Raw genomic sequence first — 15967 nt, 5'->3', positions numbered from 1 at the left:
ATTACCGTTAACAACCAAGGGAGCCCCGCCCGAGGCCTGGGACATCGACAGGGACTTCCCTGTGGCCCTGGAGCTGCTAAAGCAACACGGAGGTGGAAGTCGGGGAGCAAGTAAGCGCCCTTTTGTGGCAGAGCTGCCCCCAGGAAACGCAGGTCTGCCCCCTCCCCCAGCCCCCAGGGGCCTGTGTGCGCGGACTCTGCACCAGACTCGGCAGAGCCTGGGAGTGATAAGGAGGAGGAAGAGAAGGGTGGGGAAGGGCAGAGGACACTGTGCTCTGGAGTCGGAAAGCCCTGGGCTGTCCTTCTGCCTTTGCCCTGTGCTGGCTGCGCGACAGTGGGTCAGTCACTGCACGCCCGGAGCTGCAGCTTCTTTATCTGTCCGATGGGGTCCTGTTGCCTCTCCTCCTCCGTCCCGGATAAAGAATCGGAGAGATAAGGACTGTAAAAGCACCCAGCACAGCACAGCGACAGGCCAGTCAGCATTTTTGTCCTAAGGATCTTTATCTCAAGGAGGCTGCGAGCATGAAATAATAACATCAGTGTTTTAGAGCTAGCAGGCATCTCAGAGGTGGATCACATTACCTCCTCTCTGAGAAACCTTCCGAGATGCCCCCCACCCCCCAGACAACAAACCTGTGGTCAGCTGCAGGGCCTTCATGACTGTGTCCAGCCCGCGTTTCCAGCCCTCCCCTGGGCTGCGCCCAGTGGCCAGTTTTCACTGCACCATTTGCTTTTTCTCGTGGAGAATGAGATAGAATAAAACAAATCAGTTTCTCTTTACCCTTGTCTTACTTCCATAAAATTTACTTCCGTGAATTATCTTTTGACACTTACTGTTCATTATTACCTCTCCGGTACTGTAACTACTTCCGTGTCTTCTGTGGTTGAGACAATTCCGTACGGCCCGGCCTTCACTCGGGGACACCACCCACGCGGAGGGTCTACGGCGGGGCTCTTCAGTAGGCACAGCCAGGGGTGCCCACCCTGTCCCCGACACCTGGGTGCCAGAGGTGCTACCGTTTGTTCAGCTTGCCCCAGAGGGCGTAGCCTGCACCCCAGGTGTCCCAGAGGCAGGCCATGGACCGAGGGAACCGTCAGCCGCATGAACACATCAGGGAAACTTCGCTGGAAAGGAAGTAGCCATCCGTGGGTGACTCTGTGATTGTAAGCGCATCTTTAGTCACCTTTATTTACATTGTATCCTGCTACGCACTCAGCATTTCTTGCTGTTAGTTCAGTGTTTCTGTTCGTCGGGCCCCTAGTTCACGCTTCAAACTCTGCCTCGCCTCGGGTCCCCGGGGGGTCCCATAGTTGCATCCATCTTCCTGGAGAACCATGAAAGCATGAGTTCCTTTCCCATCTTAATCGATGAATTGTGTATTATCAAATTGCTCTTCGAAATAGTATGAATAAAAACGCGTGAGGAAACTTCACGCTAGCAGTAACTACTTATTTTCCCAACTCCTATTTCTTCCCCCCGGTGGATCCTGTGTGCTTTCCGTTTGTGCCAGACCAGGCGATGGGGCAGGGATTTCACTCCCTGCCTGGCGCGGTCCCACGGAGGGTCTGACGCACTTCTCGAGATCCGTGCACACCACTCAGGGGCCTCGGGGACCGGCTGGTTATCAGTTGGAATGTTCCTCTGACTCCACTGTTTCTTACCCTCCATGGGATCTCCAACACCGCAGAGCTGGGGGCGGGGGGAAGTGAGGGGGGGCGGGGCCAGAGTGCCCAAACCGGACCGACCACTAAAAGGATCAGCCTGTCTGTGAGAGCCTCGCCAGCATTCCCCATTAAACGGTCAGGCTTGGTGCGAGTCCCCCTGGACTGCCTCGGACACTCTGGTCCCTGGTCCCTAGTCTGTCACTCGGGGACATCAGACACCGCCGGCAAAGGCCCGTTTTATGTTCAGACTCTCACCTTCAGGGACACTGGCCGGGACTGTGCCCGCATGGGACAGGATCCCCTGCCCAGAGCATTCACATGGAAATGGGAGGAGCGGGAAGTATCTTAGAAGTTCACGCGCTGGCACGGAAAAGGCACGGCCCCACCCAGACATGAAGTGAACACTTTACCTTTGACGAGCCTGGGTTTCGGGGTCACGTCGGCAGGGCGCCCAGTGCATGGCCTTGGCACGCTCGCCGTTAGGGAGACGGGAGTGATTTGTGGGTCGTCGTGTGTCTCTTCCCATTCGTGGGAGATGGTGTTCTTCCAAGCTACCGGAGACCCTTGGGCGCAGGACCAAAATGCATTTCCCTCTGTTTTTGTGTTTACCCTGTGACGCAGAATCGTTCCAGCTGGATGCGGGTCCCAGTAACTCATGGAAACTCTCTTCTCTTAACATTTGCTTCAAAACACGCACTCCCGTATTTCATATTTATAAGCTCTGTATTTATTGTTTAAGTATATCGTCTGGGCGTTTTCCCCACTGAACTTGACCCATTTGGGGGAGAGGAGGACTGGCTGCAACAGAGAGGAGGGACTTCGGGGTGATGGGCGTATCTGCTCCCCGATGTGGCGGAGCCACACAGGAGAGGTTCGTCAAGACTCCAAATCAGATATCGACGCAGGGTGGATTTCACTGTACACAAATTACATCTCAATAAGCCTTACTTTAGAAAATAAACCACGCTTGAGAAAACCTCCTAGGATATCTAAACAATTGCAGTTAACCATAACAGGTCATCCCTGCCTCCCTCCTCTGTGAAAATAAATGTCCCTATCTGGAGCTCTGGGCTTCAAACAGGAAGTCTCAATTGCTCATTTTCTAGATTGCCAAGTGAGATTACTTCCGAGTCTAGTATCTGTTTAAAATATACATGCATTAGACCGCCCCTCGGTGAGACGTTCAGGAAGAACTGCCAGTTCAAGGTCAAGCAACTCACTTGCCAGTTGCTCTGCCAGCAAACAGTGATGTCACTGGCCAGCCTAATGCGACACGGAGAGACACTCAGAAACCATAACATTACTTTTGAACCGTCAGACCTCAGAGACGCAGCTGTTCATCAACGAGTACCCAGGAGTACAAAAGAGGAGACTTTCACCAATGTGCAGGATCACCCTTAAATTCTCCCATTCCAACTATTGTATGTAACAGTTAGTATTAAAGAGTCTATGTGTTGCCCTGGCTGGTGTAGCTCAGTGGATTGAGCACGGGCTGCAAACCAAAGTGTCGCAGGTTCGATTCCCAGCCAGGTCACATGCCAGGGTTGCAGGCCACGGCCCTCAGCAACCGCACATTCATGTTTCTCTCTCTCTCCCTCCTTCCCCTCTCTAAAAATAAATAAATAAATCTAAAAAAAAAGAGCCTATGTGTTCTGGTCATTATTCTCCCAAGAAGGTGGAAGTCCGTAAAATCGCGCAATGCTAAGATACTAAACCACCTCTTGTTTACCGACAAGATGCTTGAGATCCTTGTTGAGTGCATAGCATTTAAAGTGTGTTCTTGCCGTCTCTGTCGCATCCTAGATCCTGGGCAGCTACAGCCGAGGGAACTTAAGCACCGAGGCCTTTGTGGAGGAGATCAAGTCCATCGCGAGCGAGCCCACGGAGAAGCACTTCTTCAACGTCTCCGACGAACTGGCGCTCGTCACCATCGTGGAGGCTCTGGGAGAGAGGATATTTGCCCTGGAAGGTACGGCTGTGTCTCCTCGTTTTGCACGTTTGTTTGCACCCCGAACTCGCGGAACGGGGCTTCGACGTCCGTTCCCACCGCGTGGCTGACGCGTGTTTGCTGTGCTCAGTGGCCAGCGCGGGACGCTGTGCTTTCCTGGGAATCTGTCGTCCAGACAGACAGCAGCCTCTCCCAGAGCGGGGTCTGCGGGGAGCTGTGCGTGTCGGGGACAGGCAGTGCTGACGTGAGCGCCGATGGAGGCGACGGGCAGGGAGACCCACGGGGACAAAAACGTTAGAAACCATGGTTTCTGCCTGGCTGGTGTAGCTCAGTGGATTGAGCGCGGGCTGTGAACCAAAGTATCGCAGGTTCGATTCCCAGTCAGGGTACATGCCTGGGTTGCAGGCCACGGCCCCCAGCAACCACACATTGATGTTCTCTCTCTCTCTTTCTCCCTCCCTTCCCTCTCTAAAAATAAATAAATAAATCTTTTTAAAAAATATTAAAAAAAAAAAAACCATGATTTCTAACCAGTGGTCACAAAATGGAGACGCTTGTCCAAGTTTAATTGTCGTCATTTTTCCTTTGGGGTGTCTGTGGGCCTGCTCTTGTGCGGTGACCTCTTAGTTCGTTTCTTTTCTCCCGTTCGCTCCTCGCCCCTTTGTGAGGTCTTCCCGGGACGCTGCCTCCAGCCCGGGGCTGTGAGGCCCCACCTCCCTGCATTCGTCTAAGTCATGTCACTTCTCTGTAGACTTTGTCTTTGCTTTGTCGTCTGGGATGACGAGTCAGGGCCCTAGGGACACGGTGGCAGGTAACTGCTGACTGTGGAACTAGAGCCTTCTGACAGAAGAGAAGTTTTCACCACTGCTATGCCAGGCAAACTGGAAAAGTTGCTGTTTTCCTTCACATTCTCTGATCACCTGGACGGTCCGAGGACAAGCCGCCTTCCTCGCCCAGGGTGAGCCGCCAGCGCGGGCTGCACCCTGATCTGGGTGTGTCTGCCCTCGTGAGGACACACGGAAGGACAGGAAAGAAGCCCTTAGACAGAAAGCTGCATCTTACGCACGTACATTTGGAGGCGCTCTCTCGTCTCCCGCTCTGCACTGAGAGTGGGAAACGTGGAGATGGAGAGGGACGGGCAGGACTGAGAAATCGAGGACCATTCTGAGCACCCGGTGGCGAGGGAAAAGCAGGAGGCGGTGACAGGGAGTTAAAATGTACAGAAAGGGAAGGAACTAATTTAGAGCAATGGCCCTCAAACTGTTTTTGACACAAACCCACGATAATAGAGTTTGTTCTGTGACCCACTGCACCCACAAAATCGCACAAAATAACCTTTATTATATGCAGTGCACTCTGATATTTTCCCATCCCTTCCCTTCTATCCTCTTTCAATTAAAAAAAAATGCTGGTCCAGGCTCTCCCTGTTGATTTCATGCCTGGATCGCAACCCGTCTGTAGAAAGTCCCGTGCAGACGTGATGGGGAGCTACAGGCCATCCCCAGCTACCAGCAGAACAGCAGCCCGGGAAAGGGCTGGCGTTCTCTCTCCCTCTCTCTCTCTCTCTCTCTCTCTCCTTTTTTAAATTGTTGTTCAAGTACAGTTATCTCCATTTTCCCCCCACCATGCCCCCCTCCCCACCCCATGCCCACCCCCTTTGGCTTTGACCATGGGACCTTTACACATGTTCCTTGATGACCCTTCCCTTATTATCCCCCATCATCCCCTCCCCCTTCCCTTCTAGTTACTGTCAGTTTGTTCTTTATTTCCATGTTTCTGGTTATGTTTTGCTCCCTTGTTTGTTTTGTTGATTAGGTTCCTGTTAAAGGTGAGATCATATGGTATTTGTCTTTCACTGCCTGGCTTATTTCACTCAGCATAATGCTCTCCAGCTCCATCCAAGCTGTTGCAAAGGGTAGGAGCCCCTTCTTTCTTTCTGCTGCATAGAATTCCATTGTGTAAATGTACCCTAGTTTTTTGATCCATTCATTTACTGATGGGCATCTAGGTTGCTTCCAGCACTTGGTTATTGTAAATTGTGCTGCTATGAACATTGGGGTGCATAAGTTCTTTTGGATTAGTGTTTTAGGGTTCTTAGGATAGAGTCCCAGCAGTGGAATTGCCAGGTCAAAAGGCAGTTCCATTTTTAGTTTTCTGAGGAAATTCCAAACTGCTTTCCACAGCGGCTGTACCAGTCTGCATTCCCATCCACAGTGCACTAGGGTCCCCTTTTCTCCACAACCTCTCCAACACTTGTTGTTTGTTGATTTATTAATGATGGCCATTCTGACTGGTGTGAAGTGCTATCTCATTGTGGTTTTAATTTGCATCTCTCTGACGGCTGGTGATGCTGAGCATCCTTTCATATGTCTCTGGGCCCTCCATATGTCTTCTTTCGGGACGTGTCCATTCAGATCCTTTGCCCATTTTTTAATTGTTTGTCTTCCTGGAATGGAGTTGTGTGAGTTCTTTATATATTTTGGAGATCAAACCCTGTCCGAGGTATCATTTGCAAAAAAAATATATGGCATTCTTATAATCAATCTGGCAAAGATCAGTGAGAAGGCACCTCCAAGTACTGTGAACATAAAGTTTCCAATTAAAGTTAAAGTGCCTCTCGGTCATTTCAATGAGAGGGCAATTCACCAGATTAAAATGATATATTTGAATCCTTGCTCGATTTCCCCACTGAGGCTTGTCCTATGAAAAAGGCACTCACGGATGGGCTCGTTAACGAATTCATGCCAGGAAATAACTAGTAAGTAAGTTTGATTCCACAGATTTGATGGATCTCATGCCTCAGAGCAGGGGCAGACTGATAGACTTAAAATATGCTCTATTTTTAACTTATCTACAAGGCCAAATAAATCAGTAACTCCCTATGGAAAGCCACTTAATCAGTGTCGCCTCGGTCCCCTCAGGAGGTGGTGGCTTTGGGGTGGGGGATGTTTTGAGAGGAGGACACTTCCATGGAGTACTCAGGATTAGCTCTGCTTTTAGTGAAGAACTCCAAAATGGAAATGCCATATATATATATATATATATATGATTGTGAATGGCATGTGGCCCAGAACCCTGTCACAAAGCCCCTCCTCATCTGTGGGCGAGATCCACAGCCAGAAATGAGAGCAAATACGAGCTCAGAATCCGCACCACCTCCATCAACCGCGGGATTCTGAGAGGATCCCTGGCCAGACGCATGGGTGGGGCCGGGAGAAGTGAGAGGCCCTTTTCCAAAGGGAATGGAGCGCCCTGGCCCGCGAGGTGCCAGGCAAGTCTGGGCTAATGTCCCAGGAGGGCTCCCAGGGCCACAGGATCCCAACTACAGGGCCCCCGGCTCTCACCCGGGGGGGGTCAAGCACCCGGAGCCCTGTCCGCACACGGGTGTGTAGGGACACATCGAGAACCCCAGCACCCGAGCAGAGGCGGGCCCCGCCCCCCGCAGAGCCACCCCCACCCCCCCAGCCCGGCCTAGGGGTTCTCACTTGAGCAACGGGTGGCCGAAAAACGCCCTAAAGATGTCAGGGCTGTGGTTGGCGAGGACCACGCCAGACGGGGTCCCCGTCTCCCTCGCGTGGGCAGCGTGCTGATGGGTGTTTCCTCTCCCACGTCGCAGCCACGGCCGACCAGTCGGCGGCTTCGTTCGAGATGGAGATGTCGCAGACCGGCTTCAGCGCGCACTACTCCCAGGTAGGTGGTGGGCCGCCTGACAACGGAACGGCTTCCTTCGTCTCGAGAAAACAAAAGATGGTTCACGAAGATGTTTCAGGAATATGAGATACCTATTTTCTGAGGTCCCCTCCCCAAGCCAGTACCCAGGCGTGGGCATTACACGCACAACTTGCGGTCTGTGGCCCGAGCGGTCGTCACTCAGACCGTGGGGACATGTCTGATCCAAGGAGGCAGATGGCATTCGCAAGGGTCCCAGTTGGAAAACACTTTCTCCCACCGGGCTCACTACTTTGTAACAACTGTGAATCCGGTGTTGAGGTCCGCCTTATGTAGCGATTCCGTCTGGCTAAGTGAAATACTTCATTGAAAACATTTGCTAATGATACCGAATGTGTCTTTTTCTCAGTGTTCACATCTTCAAGGGTTTTCCTTTGTAGTTGGTGGGAGGGAAGGCACCGGGGTCCCTGCGGGGGCACAAGGACATTTCGGGGCACTACTGTGCCGTCGAGCCCGGGGCAGGACGCTCACCGGCCTCCGCGTCTCCTTCTGTCACGTGGATGTGGTGATGGATGACGGCATCCAGCCCCCACGGTTGTCATGAGGGTGAAGCGAGTCGCTGTGCACACAGCACTTTGAGGGGTTCCCATCCCATCCCATCACGCGGCCCGTGCCGTGTAAGGGTTTGCACCTGCTACCCTGATGCAATGTCAGCGTTTGCTCCTTCCCGGTCAGGAGTGGGTCATGCTGGGCGCGGTGGGAGCCTATGACTGGAACGGGACGGTGGTCATGCAGAAAGCCGGTCAGATCATCATCCCCCACAACGCCACCTTCAACACGGACTCCGCCAGGAGGAAGGAGCCGCTCGCCTCCTACCTAGGTAAGGTCGGGGCGCCATCGGTAGCAGGTGACCGGGTTTCCATTTGGTTTTGCTTTCAGCATCGCCTGCTCGTGTTTGTGCTGCCTGGCTGGCTTCGCACCGTGTAGACAGAGCCCTGCCAAGAGTCAGCGGCTTTGCGGGGCCTGTGGGAGTCTCGGGGTTGCCGAGCAGCCGGAGTCGAAGCCACGGAGTGCGGGAGACCTTCCTTCTCGGAAGGACACCCGGTGCAGCGGGTGCCTGAGACGGGCAGTGCCCTTCCGGAGGCCTCCCTGGGCCGGCCTTTGGCCTTCTCTTGGGCTTCAGTCTCCTTCCTGGGGGACAGCAGGCGAGGCTAGGAAAGGAAACCCTAAGCCAGCTGATACCCTAAAAGTCAGACGCGTACTTCATTGCGAGAAAAACACTGAACGTAACATTCACTCTCTGAACCAGTCTTTAAGTGCATAGTATGTTCCTGCTGCCTGCCTGCCCCCAGTCTCTCAGACGTCCTCTCTCAGTTTTTGTTTGTAAAGGAAATTCTAATCGTTTTGCCACGTGGCTGCTTCTTCCCTGGCTCTATCCAATAAGGCAGACATCAAAGCTGCACCCAGTGGTGCGACCTCAGCCCCTCCCCCAGACGCTTGCCTGGGCTGACGTGAGGTGTGTCCTACCTCGCCTCGCTGGGGTCGGTGCCAGGCAGGGGCTGTCGGGGGTGGGGGAGGGGGGTACCTGGCCTCGTCTGTCGCTAACTGGTCTCAGTGACAGCTGGAAGGGCCGAGGATGACAAGCACCCTCAAGGTTTGGTTCTCCAGCTCTTTACTCACTCAGCAAATATTTTGGAAGTTCCTTTTTTGCCCCAGGCATGGTCCTTGGTGCTGGGCAGCAGAGGTATGGAAACAAATACCTTTTTTTTTTTTTTGGCGCTGGTATTTTAGCATGCTGGCATTCCTCTCTGGGGAGGAATCCTTTCTGTCCTGTCCTTTCATTCCTTTCTGTCCTGGAAGGGAGTCTTTTTCTTTCTCCGAGTTTCTTCCCATCTCAGAAGGAGGGTAACGGGTATTTTACTGGTGGGTTCATGCATCTCCTCATTCAAAGGCACACATTAAAGCCATAAAGGCAAGAAAAGTTAAAAAGAATAGAATCCTGAGGGTTTTTGGATAAAGAAAAACACAGAATGGTAAGCAGCAGCTCTACTGTGAGTGCTCAACCCCCTAAGACATACTGAAATGCGTTCGTGAAGGCCTAGTCTGTTTCTCATTCAAGCCCCGTCAGCCCCTGGCCTGGTCGGGGAGCAGCTCCCGTACCCATGCGTTGTTCTAAGCATCACGTGCTACAAAGGAAAATGCCAAACTACGTCTTTGGGAGATTATCTAAAGGCCACAGATCTGGAAACAAACGCCTTCTACCCGTCCCTCTCCCCCAAAACTCGAGGAAAATGGTTATTAGAAAACAAAGTGCACACCAGCGTGTCATTGAACGAAGGGGAGGACTGCGGCGTGACACGGGGCAGCTGGGCTTCCGATTCATACGGAGTTTCAGTGTTCAAGGAGGTCTGAAAGGGCACACGGTAAACCCGTGATCTTCCAGAGTAAGAGACTGAAGAACAGGGAGACGGTGTTGCAACGCCCCGTGGCAACCTGAGGCCAGCGCGCCGGGCTCTCGGTTCTTATTCCCGTGTTCACGTCACCCTGCAGAATGCCTGGTCCTGGGCTGATCAGAGCCACCAAAAATTACAAGTGCCTGCAGTCAGGAGAGAGGACAAGCAGCTAACTAAGGCGCATCTGTCCCTTCGCTGAAGAAGCTACGTTTTGGGGTGAGCGGTGCCAGGCAGCGAACCACACAGTCAGCGCTGGTGTGACATGCACCGCGTCGCGGAACACCCGACGGTCAGCAGGAGCCGAGACCAGACGGACGGCTTCTGGGGGTCCCTCGTGTTCTCAGATCCCACGGGGCTCTTTTATGGGAGATTCCTTGCCATCTAGGACCAGGTAAACCTGAGGTCCTTCCTGGCCTAGCGGGAAGAACCGCGGGACATCCGTCCCCACGTGGAAGGCCGGCACAGGAATTAGCGTAACCCTTCAGGAAGGCCGCCGGGCAGTGTGCCGCAGAGCCGTAACCGTGTTCGCGCCACATCGACCGGAGCTTTCCTTCTGAGGCTCTCACCTGTGAAAACATCCGGTTGTTTAAGAACAGCCGGGGAGCCATGGTCTTCCTTGAATCGGTGTTTATGGTGACGGGGAAATCGTGGGTCCTCAGTGTCAGGAAATGCGGGACCAGTTCAGTGAACGGTGAATCCACCCGACAGGATGGCACGTGCCCATGACAGTGGAGGTTATGAAGCCGCTGCTCCTGTGACAGTGAGGACCAGCAGGGACGAGGGCCCTGGGGGGCAGTCGGAGACGCTCTGAGGTCACAGGGACTCGGGGTTGCTTTCCGACTCTGCCCCTGGCTGAGAATTTAGGAAAATCACTTTATTCCTCAAAACTTCAGTTTGCTGATTTCTAACATGGAAATAACTACTGTATATGTACAATAGTTATAGGTACGTATATGTACTTTGGATTGTTAGGAGCATTAATCGATACCTATAAGTTGGTTACTTGCATACCTGACAGATCCCGAACACTCACTAGGTGTTGTCTATTGTTTTACTATCATGGGATGTTGCATAATAAACACCCCTCTTGCGAGTATTGTGGTCGGCAGACTGACGACCCCCCAAGGTCCATGTCCTAATCCCCGGACCCAGGCCTTCTATGGCAAAAGGGATGTTGCAGATGTGATTAAATTAAGGACTTTGAGTCAAAGACCTTGCCCTGGGTTACCTGGCCAGGTGCAGGCCAGTCCCACGGCTCTTCCTCTCAGAGACTCTCTTTGGGGCATGCCCGCAGGGAGCCCGGACGAGGGAAACGGCCGGAGACAGCGATGTCGTTGTTGGATCTGAGATCAACAGACCACCTGGTGGTCCCCAGGAGCCAGGAGAGCAAAGAAATGCGTTCCCCCCACCCAAACCGCGGTGTCGGCTCAGGCAGACTTTTCACTTCATGAGATGACAAATCTGAGAGATGCTCGGCCACCCAGTCTGAGGTCATTTGTCACCACAGCAACGGAAAACCAATGCCTGTGTATGACCCGTAATACGAACAGTAGCTGACTCCACACCACGACGAGTCAGTGAGGGGTGTGTGCAAACGCCCAGACCTCAAAGGAGTCCACCCGGGTGTGTGTGGCATCGTCACACGGGAAGGACACCCACTTTCATGATAACACTACAGTGTTTACGGTATTCTGTGCTGTCGTTATGTGACTGGGTTCTTCAAAAACGACTATTCTTAAAGAATCCTCAGTCTATTATTCTTGAAAAGCTGGGGTGAATGGCGGCATAAAGCAGACTTGGAGAATTCACAACCTGAAGACACCTCAGCCAGCAAGGAAAAACTAAGAGAAGCTGCATTCCTGACCAGAGCGTCTTGATAATACGATTCCTTTCTGCTCACACAGAGCGTTTGAGAGTGTGTGGTCCACCCCGTGCTCACGTGAGGTTTTTTTCTGTTTCAGAAAATGGTTTCGTTAACTTGGTCACAGGTTAGCGTCCAAAACATGTCGCCAAGATGCAGTTGAATGCGCATCCATGTAAGATTTCCTTCAAAACAGAAAAGCGCCCAGGAAGGAGGGCAGGGGAGAAAAGTAGCTTTTTTTTTTCCTCCAAAATATCATTCTACATGTGAAACGAGGCTGTGAAGGTGTTTCCTGGAGTGGGTGACAAATGGAGAAGAGTCTGATCTTACAGCTGGGATCTATGGGGCTGCAAGCCGTCGGGCTGTGGAAGAGATGACGTGGGAGGCAAGAAGCCAATGTTCCGCTAACCCGTCCCTCCCCACCAACCTCAGAAAGTAGCGGAGCGGGAGCTGTTGACGGTCGCTCAGGGCACGGCCAGGGCCCAGCTTGCGGTGACCCAGGGACTAACTCCCTCGTCCCCATATGCACTCAGGGAGGGGTTGTGATGGGGAGCATCAGGCCGGAGCCTGTTCCCGGCCTCCTCCCCCACCAGTGCGCTGATCCCTCATCATGGGAGGCACGAGAGTCAGGGAGACGGGGGGATGGGAGGCAAACGGGGCGCCAGCCGGACCCCACCCGTCCGCGCTGCGCCCCGGGTCCCAGCCCGCCTCCCCGGGATTGGATTAGGGCGGTGGGCGGGGCCCCACTCTGCATCCGCGGTCCTTCCCGTTCTGTGCTTCCCTTTCTCCCAGAGCAGTCGTGAGCGTGTTATAATTACCTCCCTTTCACTACACCGGCCCTGCCCTGGCCCTCCGCGTTGTCACGCGATGGCCCAGCTGCAGCCAGTAACCCCCTGACCACCAGGGACTGCCCTGACCACCAGGGACTGCCCCCGCGAAGGTCCCCACGAAGGTCCCGGCTAGTAAGCGGCCCTCCTTACCGAGTGCCAACCATCTGTCAGCGCCCTGAACGCGCCGCACACAGCCCCAAGTTCTTTCCGCATAGTTCTCCCCTTACTTTTAAACGTTCTTTTTTACTGGTTTGCATTTCTCATTCTGAAAATTTTAAAAAGGGAGGGCAGGGTGTCCTAACCCTAACCCTAACCCCTCAACCCTAACCCTCAACCCTAACCCTAACCCTTCAACCCTAACCCTAACCTTAAGTCCTCAACCCTAACCCCTAACCCTAACTCTAACCCTAACCCCTCAACCCCAACCCTAACCCTCACCCTAGCCCTAACCCTAACTCTAACCCTAACCCTAGCCCTAACCCCTCAACCCTAACCCTAACCCCAACCCTAACCCTAACCCACACCCACTCACCTGGCTTCCGCTCTGCTCTTTCTCCGCAGAGCAGCTCCGTGCATGCCAGCGGGGTTCCCTCCTTCTTCCTCTCCGTTTTATTCGTGTGTAGACAGGACCCTACAGTGTTATTTTCAAGCAATATTCTAGTTAGTGACGTGAAAATAGGGCACATTACAGTTTGAAGAATAGTCTATTATGTGTAAGAAGTTTTAGACTCTCAAAGGAGGATGGAGAAATAACGTGAGAAAAATATTCATGAGGAAAACAGGCCCGAGGAGTTGTGTTTCTGAGGCACTTGTGAGCATAAGGCACACGTTGGTACAAAAACCCGTTTCTTTATCAAAATCCTGGAAGAGAGTGGAACTGTTACCTTACGGTGAGATACTTGGTAGGCAAATTACCAACATAATCTTTTTCTCAGTGAGAAATACTATTCGGCCCTGGCTGGCGTAGCTCAGTGGATTGAGCTTGGACTGTGAACCAAAGCATCGCAGGTTCGATTCCCAGTCAGGGCACATGCCTGGGTTGCAGGCCATGACCCCCAGCAACCGGACATTGATGTTTCTCTCTCTCTCTCTCCCTCCCTTCCCTCTCTAAAATAAATAAATAAATAAATCTTTTAAAAAATAGAAATGCGATTCTGGGACGTTTTCAGAAACAGCCTGCTCTCCGCCCCGTGATTAGAGCTCATCTTCCTCTGTACAGCTGACACCTGGCGGCCATCCTTTTTGTTGGTTGATTAGCTCTGTTCGCTAGAGACACAAAGAGCACGTCGAATTCTTCACTCGGAAATTAATCATAGTTTGTTTTAAAGATTCAATTTAAACTTCTAAAGGGCGTGAAAGCCCAATTCAAAGGAGGAGTGATGAAACATGAAAAGCTGTTCAAGCGGTTAATGTGTTGATTTTTAAGAGGGAGAGAGGGAGAGAAACCTCTATTTGCTGTTGCACCGACTGATGCCTTCACTGGCCGACCCCTGCGTGTGGCCCGACATCGAACCCGCAACCTTGGCGAACCGGGACAGCACTCCACCCAGCTGAGCTGCCCGGCCCGGGCCGTCCTCCCTTTTAATCCAACAAATGCAGATTAAAACCACAGCAAGTTCCTTCTATTAGATTATGTTTAGCATACTTTAGAATATCCACAAATAGACACTAGTAAGGATACATCGTGTTTGGAAGAGTTTGAAGAAAACTCTTCTCTCTGTTAGTAGTTGTTCGTGGAATTAGTACAAATGTTTCGGAAACAATTTGCCAAAGAACCATGAATATTTTGATCTGGTAAGCTAGCTGTTAAAATTTACCACCAAAAAAAAAATACAAAAGAAAGAAAAAAGTTAAATATTGAAAGTTGTCTTTCCAAGGCTTAAGTATAATACCAAAAAGTTAAAAACGCCTAAATTTTACCATTCCATCAGGGAATAATCCTGTAGTGTAAATGCAAGCCTTTATGCTTTTACTCAGAGAGATCACTTCAGGCATTTAAAATTATCATTTAAAACCTGGGCCACAGCACAGGGAAGTCTTCCATTTGCTATGATGCCAACTATATAACATTATTAATTTCTGTAGCATGGAGACACACGTGTTCAGATGAGATAGGACTGATTTATGACGAAGTGGTAAATTGCAATTGCCAGAATCCTTTAGTGAGTTTATTTTCTTTTCCCGTCCTCTTTGATGTATTCTGTGTGCCTTTAAATAAAGGAAAACTGAGGTTGGGGGAAAAATACCTTTTTAGGACAAAACACTTGTGGTAGCTAATCAGAGAGCACATTCAAAGCTTCTACCAAAAACAAACTTATCTGCGTTTAAAATACAGACGTTTGTTTTTCGAAAATAAGGAAGCCCGTGTAAAAACACAGAGGTGATTCCCCAGGCCATCTGACGCGGGCCTTGCTTTAGTGGGTGCGGACGGGAAGGGGCGTGCGCACACCTGGCACCTCTCCTGTGGCAGGGTACACGGTCACCTCCGCCACCGTCCCCGGAGACGTGCTGTACATCGCGGGCCAGCCCCGGTACAACCACACGGGCCAGGTGGTCATCTACCGCATGGACGGCGAGGACATCCAGATTCTCCAGACGCTCCACGGAGAGCAGGTAAGCTGGGCCGTTATTGTGTGAGTTAATCCGTTCTTCCTCCGTGTACATTGAACTCAAGTGCCTGTTCCCTAACCGGAGAGAAAACCCGTAACCCCCATCCACCTCAGCTGAGAACGGCCCGGGGTCAGGTGCCTGGGTCTTCGGCCGCAGGACGACTTTGGTTGGATGGGGGTGGGGCGGAGACGTAGAGAGAACAGACGCAGATACCGGGGTACAAACCCGAGTACAAGAAAAGAGAGAGCACCCCGACTGGCATAGCTCAGTGGATTGAGTGCGGGCGGCGAACCAAAGCATCGCAGGTTCGATTCCCAGTCAGGGCACATGCCTGGGTTGCAGGCCACAGGCCACGGCCCCCAGCAACCACACATTGATGTTTCTCTCGCTCTCTTTCTCCCTCCCTTCCCTCTCTAAAAATAAATAAATAAAATCTTTTTAAAAACCACATGGATAAATATTAAAAAGAGAGAGAGAGAGAGCGCAAACCTCAGGAAGTGAGGTTGGCCGTGACTCCCACTGTACGCTCAGAAGGCGGAAAGATGGCTTTCAGCTCAGGTTGGTGCAGAAGGTCTTAATGGGAGACGAAACCCAGGTTGTCTAGAAGGAAAGCCAGAAGGGGAATAGGAAGGAAGAGCGGTGAGAAAGCCAGTTAGGAAGAACGTGGGCCCGGATGGTGTGAGGCGGTCAAGGACAGGCCGGGGGGTGAGCCTTCTCTCCTGGAGGTCACTGGAAATCGTTTGTAGCGTGTGAACTCGGGAGCTTCTCACCAGACGGTGTCCACTCCCGGGTGAGACGTGCCGCCCCAGGGTCCCGGTACCCATCACCCCCCCCCCCCCCCGTGACGTGTGCTGGTGCTCACACCGCTGCGTTTAAACATGCACCAAAGTGCTTCCAAACGCCTTCTCTGGCTTATCTCATTTCATTTCCTT

The 15967-nt window shown here is 52.2% G+C and overlaps 1 protein-coding gene across 1 annotated transcript in view; it reads left to right on the top strand.

Moving 5' to 3' along the window:
* ITGA1 (integrin subunit alpha 1) overlaps positions 1 to 15967 on the top strand; it is a 144400-nt gene that overhangs the window by 91965 nt on the left and 36468 nt on the right. Inside the window, exons 9-12 of the mRNA XM_028526146.2 lie at positions 3468 to 3633; positions 7229 to 7302; positions 8017 to 8161; positions 14896 to 15038. Coding sequence (XP_028381947.1) covers positions 3468 to 3633; positions 7229 to 7302; positions 8017 to 8161; positions 14896 to 15038 — 528 coding nt within the window. The remainder of the gene's footprint in view (positions 1 to 3467; positions 3634 to 7228; positions 7303 to 8016; positions 8162 to 14895; positions 15039 to 15967) is intronic.

The sequence above is a fragment of the Phyllostomus discolor genome, chromosome 3 (assembly GCF_004126475.2).
Source record: "Phyllostomus discolor isolate MPI-MPIP mPhyDis1 chromosome 3, mPhyDis1.pri.v3, whole genome shotgun sequence".
Taxonomy (NCBI): Eukaryota; Metazoa; Chordata; class Mammalia; order Chiroptera; family Phyllostomidae; genus Phyllostomus; species Phyllostomus discolor.
The sequence above is the reverse complement of the archived record's forward strand: the minus strand, read 5'-3'. Positions and strand labels throughout refer to the sequence as shown.